General features: G+C 34.3%; 1 protein-coding gene across 1 annotated transcript; it reads right to left on the bottom strand.

Moving 5' to 3' along the window:
* Window positions 1-536: 536 nt before the first annotated feature.
* Window positions 537-13750, bottom strand: LOC149148092 (putative phospholipid hydroperoxide glutathione peroxidase). Its single transcript, XM_089442068.1, has 6 exons — window positions 13627-13750; window positions 3107-3176; window positions 2546-2607; window positions 1073-1191; window positions 767-940; window positions 537-569 (listed from the first exon to the last, which is right to left on the bottom strand). The coding sequence occupies exons 1-6, from the start codon at window positions 13748-13750 to the stop codon at window positions 537-539; spliced, it is 582 nt and encodes a 193-aa protein (XP_089298194.1).
* Between the last annotated feature and the right edge of the window lie 4197 nt (window positions 13751-17947).

Genomic DNA, 17947 nt, shown 5'->3' with positions numbered 1-17947 from the left:
ACACACACACACACACACACATATATAGATACATATAAAAAATCTACACATATACGAAAGATGAATTCTATATATGTGTGGCTTTTGTATATGAACATATGGAAGTGTGCATATAGGGAAGATGGTCTCCATATATGCACAACCTCTATATATGCACATAGATTTATAATCATGCATATATAGAAGATGGCTTTTGTATATGCATAACTTCTATATATGCACATAAATATGGAAGCCATCTTCCGTATATGCATGATTCCATATCTATGTGCGTATATAGAAGTTGCACATTTATATGACTTCCTAGGGAGAAGGGGTTGGAATACAGTCTTCCATGTGAAAGTGGCGTAGAAGATCATTGCCCATGAAAGCATCTGAAAGATAACGAATAATATAATGCATGTATGTAAGAGCAACGTGCAGTTTAATGAACTGCTAAACTGACAACAATGTCTGCTTCAATCAACTAGAACAATGTACTGCTTCTTATTTTATTCTACAACAGAACTGTAGCATATGTTTGATGCTCTAAAAAATCAAACAATTCCTAACAGCGTCTTGACATCTTTCTGCAAAAAGGAAACCGAAAATATCAGCAGCTATTTTCAAGTTTACATCGAATTATACTACAGTAGAAATTTTTACTCAAAGACCCTTTCAATATCAAACAAGTTTGTATTCAAAGTAATGATATAGTGAGCAAGTAATAGCAAGGATATCTGCATATATGATGCATGGAACTAACAAAAGAGGGTTTGCCCAATACCTCGATGATACTCAATGGAGTAGTGGGTGCATATCGTTCTACAACATTTCCATGTTTGTCCAACAGAAACTTAGTGAAGTTAAGCTTTATTCCATCCCCAAAAGGCCACTCCATTCCCCCATGCAAAAGTCCACCTTTCCTTGACTTCAAGAACTTGTGGAGAGGAGCTTCGACCTACATCACAGAATTTCTACTTAACACCAAGGATCCAAAGAAGCAACCAGATGGAATGGTTAAGTTTAAATGAATCCTCTACCATAAAAAGAGAAGAAATCCAAGATGGTATAAAAATCAGAAGATGAAGACCTTGTCAAATATGGGAAACTCTGCTTTAAAGCGAGTGCAGGCCACTTCTGCAATCTGAGCATTATCACCTGGTTCTTGTCCACCAAACTGATTGCATGGGAAAGCCAGTATTTCTGACCCTGTAAACACTTCCCCAAACTCCTTAAGTTGTCAGAAAAGTTTCGAGAGTTGTAAATCAAAATAAAGTTATGGAAACTGGTTGAATGAAAATTGCAGGTATTTATTGAATTACTCAACATCATGTTGACTCTCAAGTTTTAAGTAGATACCACTGAAGTCCTCAATATGTTCACAATATAAAAAACATTCAACTTCTTATAAGAGCAGAGTGATTTGGTAAAATTAACTTCCCAATGAAGTGAATCTGGCCTAATGCAACCCCAATATAAAAGTGGGCATGTCTGTTCTTGTAAGGGGCACTATTAGAGGGGTTCAGGGTTCGCTCAACAACACAGTAGTTAACAAGATCCTAAGTAACAGAAGTGATAGGTTACTGTTGAGCATCTGATAATTGTCTGTAGGGCTGAATGGTCACAGACAAGATAGTAACAGAGTGCACTAGAAGAAAATAACGGGGTGGTCAGGAATGGGACCGAAAATGTGGGCCACATAAACTAGCCCATTGAGAAAAAGACCCCCCTTACTAGAAAACTACTGAAACTTGCACAGGCTAGGAATCAAACCCAAGGATCTGCCCCTGGCTAGTGGTCTGCTCTATCACCAAGTCATATGGCCTTTTCATGAGGCATCCTTACGAACCCAATCCCCTCCCATTATGGCTTATTCATATGAAATTGATCAGCACTTTACTAATGTAATTTAATTGACCCATGGGACTGAAACCCAAAGGATTACACTGCACCTTAAGGCTTATAGTGACTGAGTGATAAGGCAACTCCATGGATTACAAAGAAGCAAGAAATCCTAGCCTCAGATTAAAAAAATCCCTTTAAGCCCAATAAAAGGAAGATCATGCCCATCAAAATAAAGAACATCAAATAAGAAAGAAGTCGCATAGAAAGAGAAGAATCATGTTTGCCCTGGAAAAAGCACCTTTTCATTCAAAGCTGGAAAATGTGCATGATGGATGTAAAGCAAATGGTATCCCTTCATCTGTGACACATCACAGACCTACCCCTGAGCCAAGATGTTGGTAACAAGATCTCCTCCAAATGTAAAGACAGAAAGATGAACAGGAGTGGACATGGGAACAGAACCAAAACCGGTTTGTTGGTCAGGTTTCTGGTAACATAGGACTCTACGACACATTACAGTATATTGTTTAAACTAAGCCAAAGATTTTTAACAGGTTTGAAATTAAAACTTGACCTAGAATGGTATAAGAGTCTAACCTTCCTGGTACAAGATACACACTATTGTTAGCACCAGAAATAGAAGTACAGCTACAGCAAAAAATACTATAAGCATCGTTAGAACTGACAGATTATATAACAGTATAAGTTTGTATAATACCTTGATCCTTGTACTTTGTATACACTTCATTCAGCTCAGTATAATTAGAGTTAGTTAACCCACTGCAAAATAGAAATATGGATCAGGATATTAGAATTGCAATCTTATCAAAATTGTATACTACAATTCAATATCTTTTTATTTGACTTAATCTCACAATGCTGGATCGTTTTAACACACAACATTATTTTATTTCCCATTTTCACTCGATGCGGTGTAGTAACATACGGGGTTTTAAAAACTCGAGAAAACTTTGTGCAGTTGGATTTTATCATGTTTGGGAAAGAACGCAAGTCAACAAATTCTTTTTGGAGGCACAGGTTCAAATCTTTTGCATGTAAAGAATGTTCCTAGAAAGATTTGACGTGATCAAGTTATCAGGATGAAAAATCATTCCGAATCAAGTTATCAGCATGAAAAATCATTCCGAATCTATAAGGCGTGATACTGTCAAATGAAACAAGGATTGCATGCAATGGTAGTCCCTGCCATTTTTACATTTGCTATAATGCACATTTATGGTATATATATGTTTCAAGATGTAACCCAACTGAAAAGCACATTTTGACATTTGCTAAATGCATATTTATGGCATATATATGTTTCAAAATGTAACCCAACTGCACGCTCCCTGCAGAGTTCATGAACCTGGCAACATAAACAGAAAAATTGAGAATTCATAGCTTGTTGATTTACAAAGATTTGCAACGTTTTAGTTTATTAATAAAAGAGAAACACGTTTTACAACGTTTCAGTTTATTAATAAAAGAGAAACAACCCAAACTAAATTGACTTTTATCATTTGCAAAAAGGAAAACTTGTGCTTTAGTGGACCTAGCAGTAACCTATATTACCACACGCACAAACAAGTTCGCTATTGAGTTTCTCTACAGGTTTTGATGCACCCCGCCATTACTTTTGTGCAATAAATAACTAAATAATAGGTTTTTATATACAAGTTTTCATACACCAGGCCATTACTTCTCTGCAATAAATAACTAAATAACAATTTTAATTAAATAAATTTTAGCTTTTAAAAAAATTAAAATAAATAAGAGTATATAATCTAAATTCTCAGGTTCAAATCTCTTGGATATTTATTCATAACAACTACACATAAAAGTTAAATTTGCATATTTATTTATAACAACTAAATACATAAAAGTTAAACTATAGTGATAAGAATAAAAGTTAAACTATAGTGATAAGAATCTGAATAGACTAGGGGATAAGAAACAAATCCATAGTTGAAAAAACAAACCTAAAATCTATAATGATAAGAGTGGGAATAAACCTTGTATTACTAGGCTGCTGATTCCTCCAATCAGCCAAATGATAATGATCCTATGCACTTGCACATCACCATAGTGCCGGTGCATACCATACATTGATTGCACATCACCATAGTGCCGTTCCATACCATACATTGCTTTTATTATTTGATCACAGCTCTGTCATTAATTTAATCCTCGTCAATTATCCATTAACGACTCCGATTTAGTGAAAAGGTTAACTCATTACTGTAACTCTATAGTAACTTGACGACGGATGGCGACTGTGCACGATTTGTACATGTTCCAACTTTCATACCAGCATTTCCATCTGCAAAGATGAGGAACAATGTATCTTGTTAGATTTTTGAGTATGATCTGCCTCAGTATAAGTTCTACACAGTTTTACACAGCTTTGATTTTCAACAACATATTTGCACTGGTAAACAATGCCTTCAATATACCATTTCTCTGGATTTTCTAGAGTACCCACAAGTATAATAATAAAAATTTAGATATTTATAGCCATGAAAAGGAAGTGACCAGCTTCTAGAAAGGTTTATTGATTCGAATGAAAGGCAATTTTAATAACCATTATGTAGATTTTGGTCCGTGTGTAGTCAAAATCTTTATGAAACTTTATGTTCTTGTGTGTATTCAAAACACCTGCGAATATAATTAGAGATTTTGAAGCAATCACATAGTTCAGAAAAATTAAGAAACACGTGATAATTAGTTGCAGAGACATGTAATTTGCTTTCCAATTATGCATACAATGAGCCTTCCGTGGTTGCAAGAATAGGAACCAATGGGCAACAAGTAGCAGAAAAACTAAGAAACACTTGATAATTAGTTGCAGAGACATGGAATTTGCTTTCCAATTATGCATACAATGAACCTTCGGTAGTTGCAAGAATACGAACCAATGGGCAACAAGTAGTGGGGCACAGAAAGGTGTGGGCAAAGCAATGATTTCTAGTACCCCATTTTAGACTCCTTTACTCAATGTGTGTGTTATCAACCTTTCTATTTACCTACTACCTTTCACTCCGTGCCTCCCACATAGCAATTCATTGGAAGGGCTTGCATGGGCATTTTGAACTTAACGATTAGCTACGCCCGTGCTGCCTGCAAAAGCTACCTTTACTGTTATTATCTTATTTTAAAGAAATGGACACTTACATGGGAACGCCAGAAAGTAGATATGCTGATATAATATATGAAACAGATAGGTAGAAATGCGAATCTAAGTTACAAGTATCTATGCTACATCGTATATGAACATATATAAACACGAGTAGGCGCCCCTCACTCTTTTGATCATCTGATTCATTCTACTCAGTGCCTTTGAGTTTGGTATTGGATGTGAGGAACTATAATAACTTTCTTATTATTGCCACTATTTCAACCTAGCCCTTACTAATAAACTTGGTGCCCCCAACCTGATACCTTAATATGGAAATATTCTAACGAACAGATTCAAGGCTCAACCCAGATTAGAACGGATTAGGATCTCGCGCGGTCACTATTTAGACACATTCACTGATAGATATGGATTGGGCGGGTCAATACTTATTTTCTAAATTCGAAGAATAACATTCAAAATGATGGGATCCAGGAAAGCAACAATAAACATAAAATAAAATAAAATAAAAATAAAAGAACGTGTAGGATAGGCACGCAAGGCTTGCATGTAGCCCACGTGCCCCCACCCCCATTTAGCCAAGCATCTAACCCAGGTTAGTTGTTCATTCCTATGGAGTGAATCGATTTTGGACTGGAAAAGGTGTTGCTATGGGCTTTCGAAAAAACTGATTCAAATGCGCTTGCCTCTGCATCATCACCCCAAAGCAACAAGAGCCCTGCTTGACCAGATCGGTCCCTATGCATAGGCAAAAAGCGAAATGAGCTATCTTTCAGAGAGGAGAAGATTTGTGGAAGGTGCTTGTAGGAAATCCCAGTGAACAATTTGAGAGAGTTTGCAAGTAATTCTCTCACCATTGTTAAGGGCATTTCTGTCGTGCTCAATTCACTCAAGTTCCGTGCACTCAAGATCTGTGCTTTCCCTACTCGACGCCTATTGTTTGATCTTGAGGAAGAGTTGCAATCATTCGATGATGATTTTCCCAAATGGTTGTCTGTCGGCGATCAAAGGCATCTTCAAAAAACTAATGTAATTTCGAATGTGATTGTGTCCCGTGACCGTACCGGACAATACAGGAAAGTTCAAGCAGCTATAGATGCAACACCCTAGTCTAAAAAAATGTGGTAGTACCGTCAGAGAAGGCGTTTATAACAATAATTGGAGATGGAATGGACAACACTATTATTCCGGGAAGCAAAAGTGTGGTAGACAATTCGACAACCTTTGCGAGCACAGCTTAGTATAAGATTTAAATTTGAAATTTATTCTTCCACAAGTTTTCTTGTGAACACTTGCCTTTGTCCTGGTTTCACAAAATTTCTCCTTTTTTCTTTTAAATTCACTTTTGAGTTTATTTTAGAAGTGTTTTTAATATTTCAAAAGTATGATCTGTATGTAAATCGAAGTAAATAAGTAAATTCGTACAGAATGGCATAAATTCAAGTTCTTCTTATCAACCAAATGATCTCGTTCATGATGGCTGAATGCAGGTAAAACCCGATAATTAAGTTATAATTGAGCAGGTAAAATAACATTGAACATAAATTTGATTGATGCATGCAAAATTTTCCATAAATAATGGCCATCTTCCAAGACTCTGCCAGTTTCCTTCTGTAATATATGCCAGATCAAAGATTTTATTGTTTTGTGAGGAGAAGTCAAGAAATCATGAGCTTTTAAGGGCGGTTAAAACTTCTAATCAGACACTTCTAATGACGCAGGAGTTGCTCATTGCCAGCAACACAAAATAAATTAAAAAAATTAATGAAAATTAATAAAATAAATAATAAACATAGAATTATAATGAATGACATGGTGTTGCAATTTTCCAGGCAGATAGGAACACAAATAAAATAAATAATAAACATAAAATTAAAAAGAATAAAAGAACGTGTAAGGAAGGCACACAGGGGTCGCATGTAGCCCACGTTCCCCACCCCCACTTAGCCAAGCATCTAACCCGGGTCAGTAGTTTATTCGCATGGAGTGCGTCATATTGCTTTTGGACCTGGATCAATTTGGGACTAGGAAAGCACTGGAAATGTAACAAAATCTTTCACAGGTTATGTTATGGGATTTCAATAGAGAGATTTATCTTTTTCCACCAGGTCTGATTCCATTCCGGTATCATGTTTTTAATTATAAAATTTGTATGAAGGATTTTGTGCTTCTCCCATCTCTGAGGCCCATCGGAGAGCAGAAATGCATAATGGGAAAGGTTGTGAACAACATATGCGTAGCAGAGTCATGGTTATGCGATTGACCAGGCGACCTTCACACACATGAGTAGGCAGACCTATCTATGGGCCACTATCTTTGCATAACAGGAAGGCATGGATTCCAACATGCAGGTTGGGAAGACGCACTATAGTCGGCCAGATCTTCTAATGTAAACTTGAAACTATAGATGAATAAGGAAGCTGGGAAAGAATGGAGTTCCTTAAAACAGAACTAGAAGATCCCTTAACTGAGTGGAGCTGATCTATCTATTCGTCCTAGAGAATTATTAGGCCGAAAGGAGATATGAGTGAGATATATTAGAAGAATACCATGGAGTTTGGGTTGTCATCCTGCCTGAGGATAGCGAAATGACTTTTCCCTTCCCTGAAGAAGACTTCCACCTTGAAGAAGACTGTCGCCTTCAAAAGTTTGCATCTTCTGAACCTAGTATTCATCGATTGGAATAGCTCTGGTAAGCCCTTCTATGTCATTCTTAACAGAACAAATGTAATGGATTGGTAATAGAAGTTAAGGCAGTGATGCGTCTCGATGAGCATGTATCTTTTATGTTCTGTGTTCTATTAGGTTGTAAATACATAACCAACTTCAAGAATGAGATTTAAGGATAGACATAACTAGTATAAATTATTTTAGTAATACAACAACAATTACAATATAAGCATTACTTACAACCATATGTATGACACATCTATGACACAGAATGCAGTAGTTTCTAACAGAGAATGCAATAATTTCTGACTCTCAGGACTTGTTGCTCCATTGTTCTTCTCATTGGGCTATGAGACTGCTACTCTAATGCGCTCATGAGGGTGAGACAAGCCTTCATCTTTCTGCTACTCTGGTTATGCGCACTACTGTGATACTCCGATGCGCTCATGAGGGTGAGATGAGCCTTCATCTTTCTGCTACTCTGGTCCTGCGCACTCCTGTGCTACTCCGATGCGCTCATGAGAGTGAGATGAGCCTTCATCTTTCTGCTACTTTGGTCCTGCGCACTCCTCCGCGCTCATGAGGATGAATCGAGCCTTCACAGGAGACACAGGAGACAGAGGGTTAAGATTCCAGCTTCAGTGGTGGCAAAGGAAAGCCAAGTACCGAGTATGTTGCACCCTGACAAATGGCTAACATGCCAATAGTTATTTACACGACACTCTTTGGGTTCGGGTTAGATGACAAGAAAGTTGGGTTATGTTTTAGTTGAAAGTATTGAGGAACATTAAATGTTTCTAAATTAATGTTAAGTTGAAACTAGCATTAAAATAACACTGAATAGAAGTACAAAACTGTTTACCCTAAGTTTTAATAGAAATCACGAAAATCATGTTGTCTTTCCTGCAATAAGACGTCAAAAGTGAAACTTCGGATAAAAATTTGTTTGATAGAGTATTTTCATTAAAAGATTGTTTAAAACATAGAATACGATGGTAGGTCAAAAGGAACTAATGCTGGGTCAACGCCAAACGAAGGCTATAATCCCTGCTATGCCGAAGGCAGGGACTAATAAGTAAAATGATTCGAATGTTCAAACGCGAGAGGACGTAATCAGTCAAGTTTATGAAAAGGGATAATTTCACTATCATAAAGCCATGCATAATAATTTTGTTCCTTGAATACATGTTTTAAAATAAATCATATTAAAAGACCTGTTTCGACAAAATTACAACGCTGAAAGTTCTAAAAAATCTGCTTTCCCCTTTTAATCACATAAATTCTGTCCACCATGAAATCACTATAACCAACTGAAGAAAAAAGGAGAATTACAATGAATAAAACACTTCCCTTGTAAATATTGAAATCCACATCATTACCCTTGATGACCTGCATACAGTTTGACAACATTGCTTCAGGCTCTCTTATAAACGGGTTAATAGATAATAATAGCAGAGAAAGGAGTTCAAAGAGATAAATTAGTATGAAGACAAAAATTACCTTGACTGTGAAGTCATAGACAGAGGAAGACTACTTTGAAGAGTTCCCAGTCATGGCTGTAAAATTAGGAAAGAGCCGAAGTCGGAAGATATCAAGATCTTGAGGGTACAACTGGTTTGATCTGAGAACAAAAGCATGAATATAGTTTAGTATCAGCTGAAGCTACAAAGCGGAAGGCACGAGGGACGTAAAGCGTGCTTGTAATATGGGCACCACACGAAATAGGAGGAGAATTGCAATACATTGTGAGCACAAAAAACTCATTTAACACTTATGGAAATCACGCTACCCTCGCACTTCTTATTACTATTTACCATTATGGAAATCAAGCTATCCTGGCGCTTCTTTACTCTTTTTTCATGGTTATAAATCTAGGATAATATAGGGCACTCTGAACTGTCTAAAGAACCTCGTAGAAAACATGGGTTGCTATATATGTTTTGAAAGTACTATCCTGGCACTTCTAAATTTATTATTATGTTTTTTCTTTGGTTATAAATCTAGGATAATATAGGGCACCCGGAACTGTTTCAAGAACCGAACCTTGTAGAAAACATGGGTTGCTATATATGTTTTGAAAGAACTATTATGGCACTTCTTAACTTATTTTTTTTTGTTATAAATCTAGGATAATATTGGGCACCTGGAACTGTCTAAAGAACCGAGCCTCGTAGAAAACATGGGTTGTTATATATGTTTTGAAAGAACTATTTTGGCACTTCTTAACTTATTTATTTTGTTATAAATCTAGGATAATATAGGGCACCCGAAACTGTCTAAAGAACCGAACCTCGTAGAAAACATGGGTTGCTATATATGTTTTGAAAGAACTATCTTGGCACTTCTTAACTTATTTATTTATTTATTTTTTGGCTATAAATCTAGGATAATATAGGGCTCCCGGAACTATCTAAAGAACCGAACTTCGTAGAAAACATGGGTTGCTATATATGTTTTGAAAGATCTATCCTGACACTTCTCAATTTTTTTTTTTTTGGGTTATAAATCCAGGATAATATAGGGCACCCAAAATTGTCTAAACAACCGAAACTCGTAGAAAACATAAGTTGCTATATATGTTTTGAAAGAACTATTAGTTTTATCCACTCAATTGACTTATGGACACAGTGTCAAAAGGGTACAACGATAAAGGATGTCGGTGCTATAAAAGCGGTTATTTCGAAAAGAGTTTCCAAAACAAAAACTTCGCATTGAGTGGAGCGTAATGGGGTTTTAGGTAGAGATGTTGTAGAAGTTTTTGTTTTCGACATTGCACAATGTTGATGTATTGTATCTCAGGGTTCATTTAGAACATGTCAGGAATAGATAGGTAATATATAAGAATAAGATAAGGAATATGGAAAATAAGAAGTTGCTTAAAATTTAGTGAAAATTAGGGGATGTTATGTTTGGATTATATTATTAGATAATAAAGGAAAAGATCATTTTGTAAAAAATAATAATGTTAAAAATATTATTATAATTAAATTTAAGGACAAATTGTGATGTAATAAAAAAATCATTATCATAAATGAAAAAAAGAGGTATAAATAAACAAACCTCAGGGGGAAATAAGAATAAAAGAGAATCTGAAAAGAGGAAAAGGAGTAAAGAAAGGAAGGGAGCTAAGAGGAAAGGGTGGGAATCCAACAACTAAGGAGTAAAAAAGAATGAAAGAGAGCTAAGAAGAAAGGGCTGGAATCCAACCACTGATTTTGCAACTGTCGTCCCTATTAAAATTACTAGGTCTCCTTTCAATTTCTATGGCTTCCTTAAATTTACAGTGAGATTTGTTTATTTATCCCATATATATATATATGTTTTTTTTTCTAATAACTATAAATTAAAAAATAATAAAAAAACTAAATAATTAAAATTAAAATAAAATTTAATTAAACATATTACATTTAAATTTAATTTATAAACTAGTTAATTATTTTTTCTCTTTTATTTTATAACTAATTAATAATATTTCAATATTATTTCTATCTTATTTTTTCCCCATAATAAATTGTTGTTTTTATTTGAATATTACTTTCATTAGTTTGGAGTTTGTTATAGTCCTTTGTATTATTATTTTTATATTAAGGGTCATGTTAGTTATATATAATTGTATAGTGTATTTAATATTTAATTTGGTTAAAAAAATTGAAATAAATAGATATTTTGTCTCTTTTTCCTTTCTAGTTAAAAATAGTCGTATTTTAGTAGTTTTCCCTATAGTCGTTAGAAGGTCTTGACTCCCTATATAACCTACCGCTATGGTCTGATTTTTCATCTTGTCTTGATGATGAACCACACTGGTTGGTTCGAAAAGCATTGGCCTAAATCTACCAATGTGATTTCCTCCGAAATTGTTTTCAAACAATAAAAAATATGGATCACAGAAGCTTAAATTTGAATAAAATGATTCTTTCTTAGTTGCTTCAAATAATGGGTGTAACAGTCAAAATATAAATGAAATTGTGAACATAAATGTTAACATTACATAATCCATATTACAACAATATTAAAAAATATATAATTCATTTTACATTAAAATAACAATTTCAATAATTTATAATTACAATTTCAAAAAAAATTATATATATATATATATATATATATATATATATATATAGATAATTAATCTAACACACACATGCACATATTTGGGTCTGGAGTATGCCCTAAATTGTTATGCTTGGCTAGGAGTTCATCTTCTTCAGATGCAAGGAACAGGTTAATGGCCTAAGACCTAGAAGCATACAACATGAGTGAAAGATCTACCCGTGACCTTCCCCCTTACAGACCACCAACGAGTCATTATAGGTGGTGTTCTCTTCCTTGAATAGAAATGACGAGTCATCTGAAATTGCTAATAGCAGTCAATTATGGTTGTCCCCATTGTTGGCTTGACAACTGAATTATGATAGGATTTCACACTATTTAAAAGAAAATAGTTTGTCCTCAACTCCTCCCCATGATACTAATGAGCTACTTGTCACCCAACCTATTCTATAGAGGCATTATTCCAACAAATGTCATTTCAATAAGAATCTTCAAGAGCATGACAATGGTGCTAAATTTGTATAGAAAGAACAATTCTTTCCACCACCTCACACTCCTCTTCAAGATGGTATATGTCTGCACCACATTGTGAATTAAAAGCAATAGTCCCTTCACATGTAACATGGGCAGGATAAATCATTTAGAGTTTATGGCTAATGAATTCAAGGAAGTTCAGGTTGATGGCTTCCCTGTTTGTTATTTGAGCATCTAATATTTGGAAGGGTCGACGGTAGGACCAATTTCAATCATGGTTTTATTCAGCAGGACCAAGCTATTAATGGTGATGTGTTTAAATGAGCTATATTCAATGTGCATCAATCTTTAGCAACATGGGGATAATCTACATGTGTTACATGAATAATTGGAGGGAATCAATAAGTGTTTATTTCTGATTGGAAGACTTGCGAGCTATGGAAATGAGGTATGGTTATTGGTCCACCTGTATCTCAAATGTAGAGTGGATATTTTGGAAGTGATGTCTCTCAAACTTCTTAATTCGACTATGGTCAACACTCAACATATTTCTTCTGAGCCTTCGAGACTTGCTAATGGAGACACTCTCTTATCTGCCCTAAATGAACAAGTTCTTCGAGATATGATAGACACCCTTGAGCTCTCTTCATCTCCTATGTTTATGCTTCAAAATAACAAGTAATTTACAAATGTATGGCTTTGGATTTTTCCTGTAAATAAGTTTACTATCAGAATGAATCTTTCCTATGAATTATGAGTTTAAATTATGCAATCTTTGGAGACTTTAATTGTAATATTATCTCTAATGTTCAATATATATTCCGGTATGACTCTATATGCATAAAATCTATGTAAATCTAGTGTTGAAGCTTCCTTTTTTGTTTTTTTTTTCCATGTGTTATTGTCATAACTCTATTTTAAATAAAAATATTTCCAACTTTTATGAAAAAAAATAATTAAAACATTTAGAACATGCTGATAAAATAACTACATCCATAATAGCTTCTAATAAGAGTAATTACTTTGTTTTGTGTACAACATTATCTATAAATTTATCACATCAACGAATAGGAAACTCTGCGACATGAAATGAATCATAATACGTTTATATTTTAACAAATAAAGAGAAAAGTTGTGGCTTATAGCTAAACACAAACTCACTCATGTTTGTTAATGTTTAATATAAGTCAAAATCTAATCACAACAATATTTCATATGTTCACCATTTTCTTATTTTCGATTTTTTTGAATCATTTTATAATATAATTGAAAACTATAAAGTTAAACACTTTGAAATTTAGGGCTTGACACAGTTTGATTTTTCTATGTATCGGAGGAGCGACGCGGTCTTGTGCCTAACACATGGCAGCACTAGCTCAGTTTTGTGGGATGCTCTTGTTTAGACCATGGAGATGGTTGCACTCTATGAATTTAGTGCCAATGACACCAAATCATGTTTTCAAACACATTACCTTTCTTGTACGTGTTAAAGACCGTTCTCAGCAATGCCATCTTGCCAATGCCACCCATGCCAGTGACGCCTATTACCTGAAATTGATGATCTTCCGCATCTTCAAGCCTTCTATTCAACCACATCTCCGCTTCCTTTATCCCAGATCCCACAAAGCCAAACTCCAATACTGGCTGAAGTAATGCCCTTGCTTCGAATGGCTCAGAAGAAACAATCCCTTGAGTAGAACTTCTAGTTGAAATGGCATTTTCAAGATTGTTGCGGCGCTCAATGATATTTAATTTGCATTCTATAATTTTTCCACACAATCTGGGCTTTGCAGAAGTGGCAATCTAAGCAATATTTATGTTGTTGGGAGCGTTATATGACGCTCTCCACATCTTATAGGGAAAGTCGAAGCCTTTCCAACCCATCATTTAGAGGGGGAGTGATAATTCTTTGTTGATGTTGAAATTGGTTGAGCGTGTCATCTAAGAAGACTTTGACGCTACTTAGCTTTTCTTGCAGAAACTGTGTGTTTCTTTTTAGGTGAATAACATCATCTATGGTTTGGACTAGTGGAGAAATAACAATGTTAACAACGTGCTTATGATGTTGGCTATTGCTCTAGTGCAAACAACCTCCATGGCTTTTGCAACGACAAAGCAAGAAGAGGGAAAAAGTAGAAACAATATGGAAAATAAATTTTGTAAATAGAGAAAAAGCAGAAGCAATATGAAAAAGCAATAGATATTCGCAGACAAAATAATATGTATGGAAGGCAAGGTGAATAGGTACAACAATGAATCCAATTGATATAAAGCGAGCAGTGGTCGTTTCTCCTGAATTTCTTTGGGCAAAATGTGACAGAAAAAAGGAAAAGATAGAATAAAAGGAAGGACGCAATATGAGAGTGACCAAAGAAAAGAAAAAACAGGAGAGCTAAAAACCATGAAGGCACATGAGTGCGTCCGAAGAAAGAAAAGGGGGATAATAATAAACAGGCAAGGCTAGCAATGTAATGGAAAACAAACTTGCAAACAGAGCAAAAGCAGAACGAATATCGAAGGAAGGAAGGAAGCAAGGAAGGAATCAGTATGAGTGTGAGCAAAGAAAAGAAAAAGTAGGAGAGCTGAAAACCATGAAGGCACATGAGTGTGAACGAAGAAAGAAAGAAACAGGCACATGTTGAGATGGACAAGGGAAGGAAGGAAGCAGTATGAGTGTGACCAAAGAAAAGAAAAAGCAGGAGAGCTGAAAACCATGAAGGCACATGAGTGTGACCGAGGAAAGAAAAGTGGAAGAATACTAAACAGGGAACGCTAGCAATGCAATGGGAAACAAACTTCTTATACATATACATATATATAACTTCTTATCGAATTATATTTTTACACAATATTACATTTGTTCGAATACATATAAATATGCTCAAGATAAATATCACAAATATATATATATATATATATATATATATTTGAACAAAAAGTATATGTTTTACACAAGTGAAATGAACACTCAACTAGAGATTTTACTAGTTACATTGGTTTTTTTCAAAAAATACAAATTTGTAAGTATCAATTTTAACATAGTGCGATTCTCTTTCAAAAAAAAATATTACAAATTTGCAAGTATCAATTTTAACATAGTTCCTCAGCATATAGATATTTTGAAAAATCATGTAAAAACAAAGCTACACATGTTTGATATCTATGTCCATATTGTTCTAATGGACTATGTCAATGCCTACAATTTGGAGTTGTTTGAACCAATTCACCATCACTCTATACAATTGACCATTCAATTAAGTGCATCTAGTTTTGAATCATGCTTTGAAAGCTCTATATCTCATCTATAGTCTTTTAGAGAAGGTGATTCCATTATTATGGAAGATTCCCTATCTAGTGTATCTTCTTGAGTTCTAGGCTTTCATAGTGACAATGGCAATTTTGTATAAGTCCAATCTTTTGAATCTTCAATTATTTTTTGACCTCTTAAATTTCACATGTAAAATATTTGTCATCACGCTTACACCCAAACAATACCTATTTGATAAAGGAGGCTTATTAGTCCATGCATAAAGCTTAGACTTCTAACTTAAAGTCTAATGTAAATTACTAAACTCAAGTAATTCTAATAATAATAATAATAATAATAATAATAATAATAATTTAAACAAAAAAGGATGAAAAGTTATAATTCCAAACTAAGGCAAATTTCTTAACTCCTATAAACACCAACATGAAAAACTTCCAGCAAAAAATTATTTAACATCCAAAACAAAAACAAAAATCCACAACAAAACCAAAAGCCAAAGAACAAGCTCCACCAAACCAAATTTAAAGTCCTTCAAAGTATTGATATCTCCAAACATTATGGAAGCCCAAACACTAGTATTAAGGAGAAATCTCCTACATGGATGAAGGAAAAGGACAATTGATTGTATAAAGGTATTAATGGGCCTTTAGATATGACCTCAGTTCATATCTAAAGGCCCATTAATACCTTTATACAATCAATTGTTCTTTTCCTTCATCCTTGTAGGAGATTTCTCCTTAATACTAGTGTTTGGGCTTCCATAATGTTTGGAGATCTCAATACTTTGAAGGACTTTAAATTTGGTTTGGTGGAGCTTGTTCTTTGGTTTTTGGTTTTGTTGTCGATTTTTGTTTTTGTTTTGCATGTTTAAATTTTTTTTGCTGGAAGTTTTTCATGTTGGTGTTTATAGGAGTTAAGAAATTTGCCTTAGTTTGGAATTATAACTTTTCATCCTTTGTTGTTTTAAATTATTATTATTATTATTATTATTATTAGAATTACTTGAGTTTAGTAATTTACATTAGACTTTAAGTCAGAAGTCAAAGCTTTATGCGTGGACTAATAAGACTCCTTTATCAAATAGGTATTGTTTGGGTGTAAGCATGATGACAAATATTTTACATGTGAAATTTAAGAGGTCAAAAAATAATTGAAGATTCAAAAGATTGGACTTATACAAAAAGGCCATTGTCACTGTGAAAGCCTAAAACTCAAGAAGATACACTAGATAGGGAATCTTCCATAATAATGGAATCGCCTTCGCTAAAAGACTATAGATGAGATATATAGCTTTCAAAGCATGATTCAAAACTAGATGCATTTAATTGCATGGTCAACTGTATAGAGTGATGGTGAATTGGTTCAAACAACTCCAAATTTCAGGCATTGACATAGTCCATTAGAACAATATGGACATAGATATCAAACATGTGTAGCTTTGTTTTTACATGATTTTTCAAAATATCTATATGCTTAGGGACTATGCTAAAATTGATACTTGCAAATTTGTAATATTTTTTTTGAAAAAGAATAGCACTATGTTAAAATTGATACTTACAAATTTGTATTTTTTGAAAAAAAAAAAAAAAAAACCAATATAACTAGTAAAATCTCTACTTGAGTGTTCGTTTCACTTGTGTAAAACATATACTTTTTGTTCATATATATATATATATATATATATATATATATATATATATTTGTGATGTTTATCTTGAGCATATTTATATGTATTCGAACAAATGTAATATTGTGTAAAAATAGAATTCGATAAGAATTTATATATATGTATATGTATAAGAAGTTTGTTTGCGTTGCATTGCTAGCCTTACCTGTTTATTATTCTCCCACTTTTATTTCTTCGGTCACACTCATGTGCCTTCATGGTTTTCAACTCTCCTGCTCTTTCTTTTCTTTGGTCACACTCATACTGCTTCCTTCCTTCCTTCGATATTCGTTCTGCTTTTGCTCTGTTTGCAAGTTTGTTTTATGTTGCATTGCTAGTATCCCCTGTTTATTATTCTCCCCCTTTTCTTTATGCGGTCGCACTCATGTGCCTTCATGGTTTTCAGCTCTCCTGCTTTTTCTTTTCTTTGGTCACACTCATACTGCTTCCTTCCTTCCTTTTATTCTCACTTTTCCTTTTTTCCGTCACATTCTGCCCAAAGAAAATCAGGAGAAACGACCACTGCTCGCTTTATATTAATTGGATTCATTGTTGTACCTATTCACCTCACCTTCCATACATATTATTTTGTCTGCAAATATCTACTGCTTTTTCATATTGCTTGTGCTTTTTCTCTATTTGCAAAATTTATTTTCCATATTGTTTCTGCTTTTTCCCTCTGCTTGCTTTGTCGTTGCAAAAGCCATGGAGGCCGTTTGCACTAGAGCAATAGCCAACATCATAAGCAGTGTTGTTAGCGTTGTTATTTCTCCACTAGTCCAAACCATAGATGATGTTATTCACTTGGAAAGAAACACACAGTTTTTGCAAGAAAAGCTAAGTAGTGTCAGAGTCTTCT

This window comes from Pinus tabuliformis, chromosome 9 (genome assembly GCF_031772625.1).
Source record: "Pinus tabuliformis cultivar Carrire ecotype Pingquan chromosome 9, CPIR1, whole genome shotgun sequence".
Lineage (NCBI taxonomy): Eukaryota > Viridiplantae > Streptophyta > Pinopsida > Pinales > Pinaceae > Pinus > Pinus tabuliformis.
The sequence above is the reverse complement of the archived record's forward strand: the minus strand, read 5'-3'. Positions and strand labels throughout refer to the sequence as shown.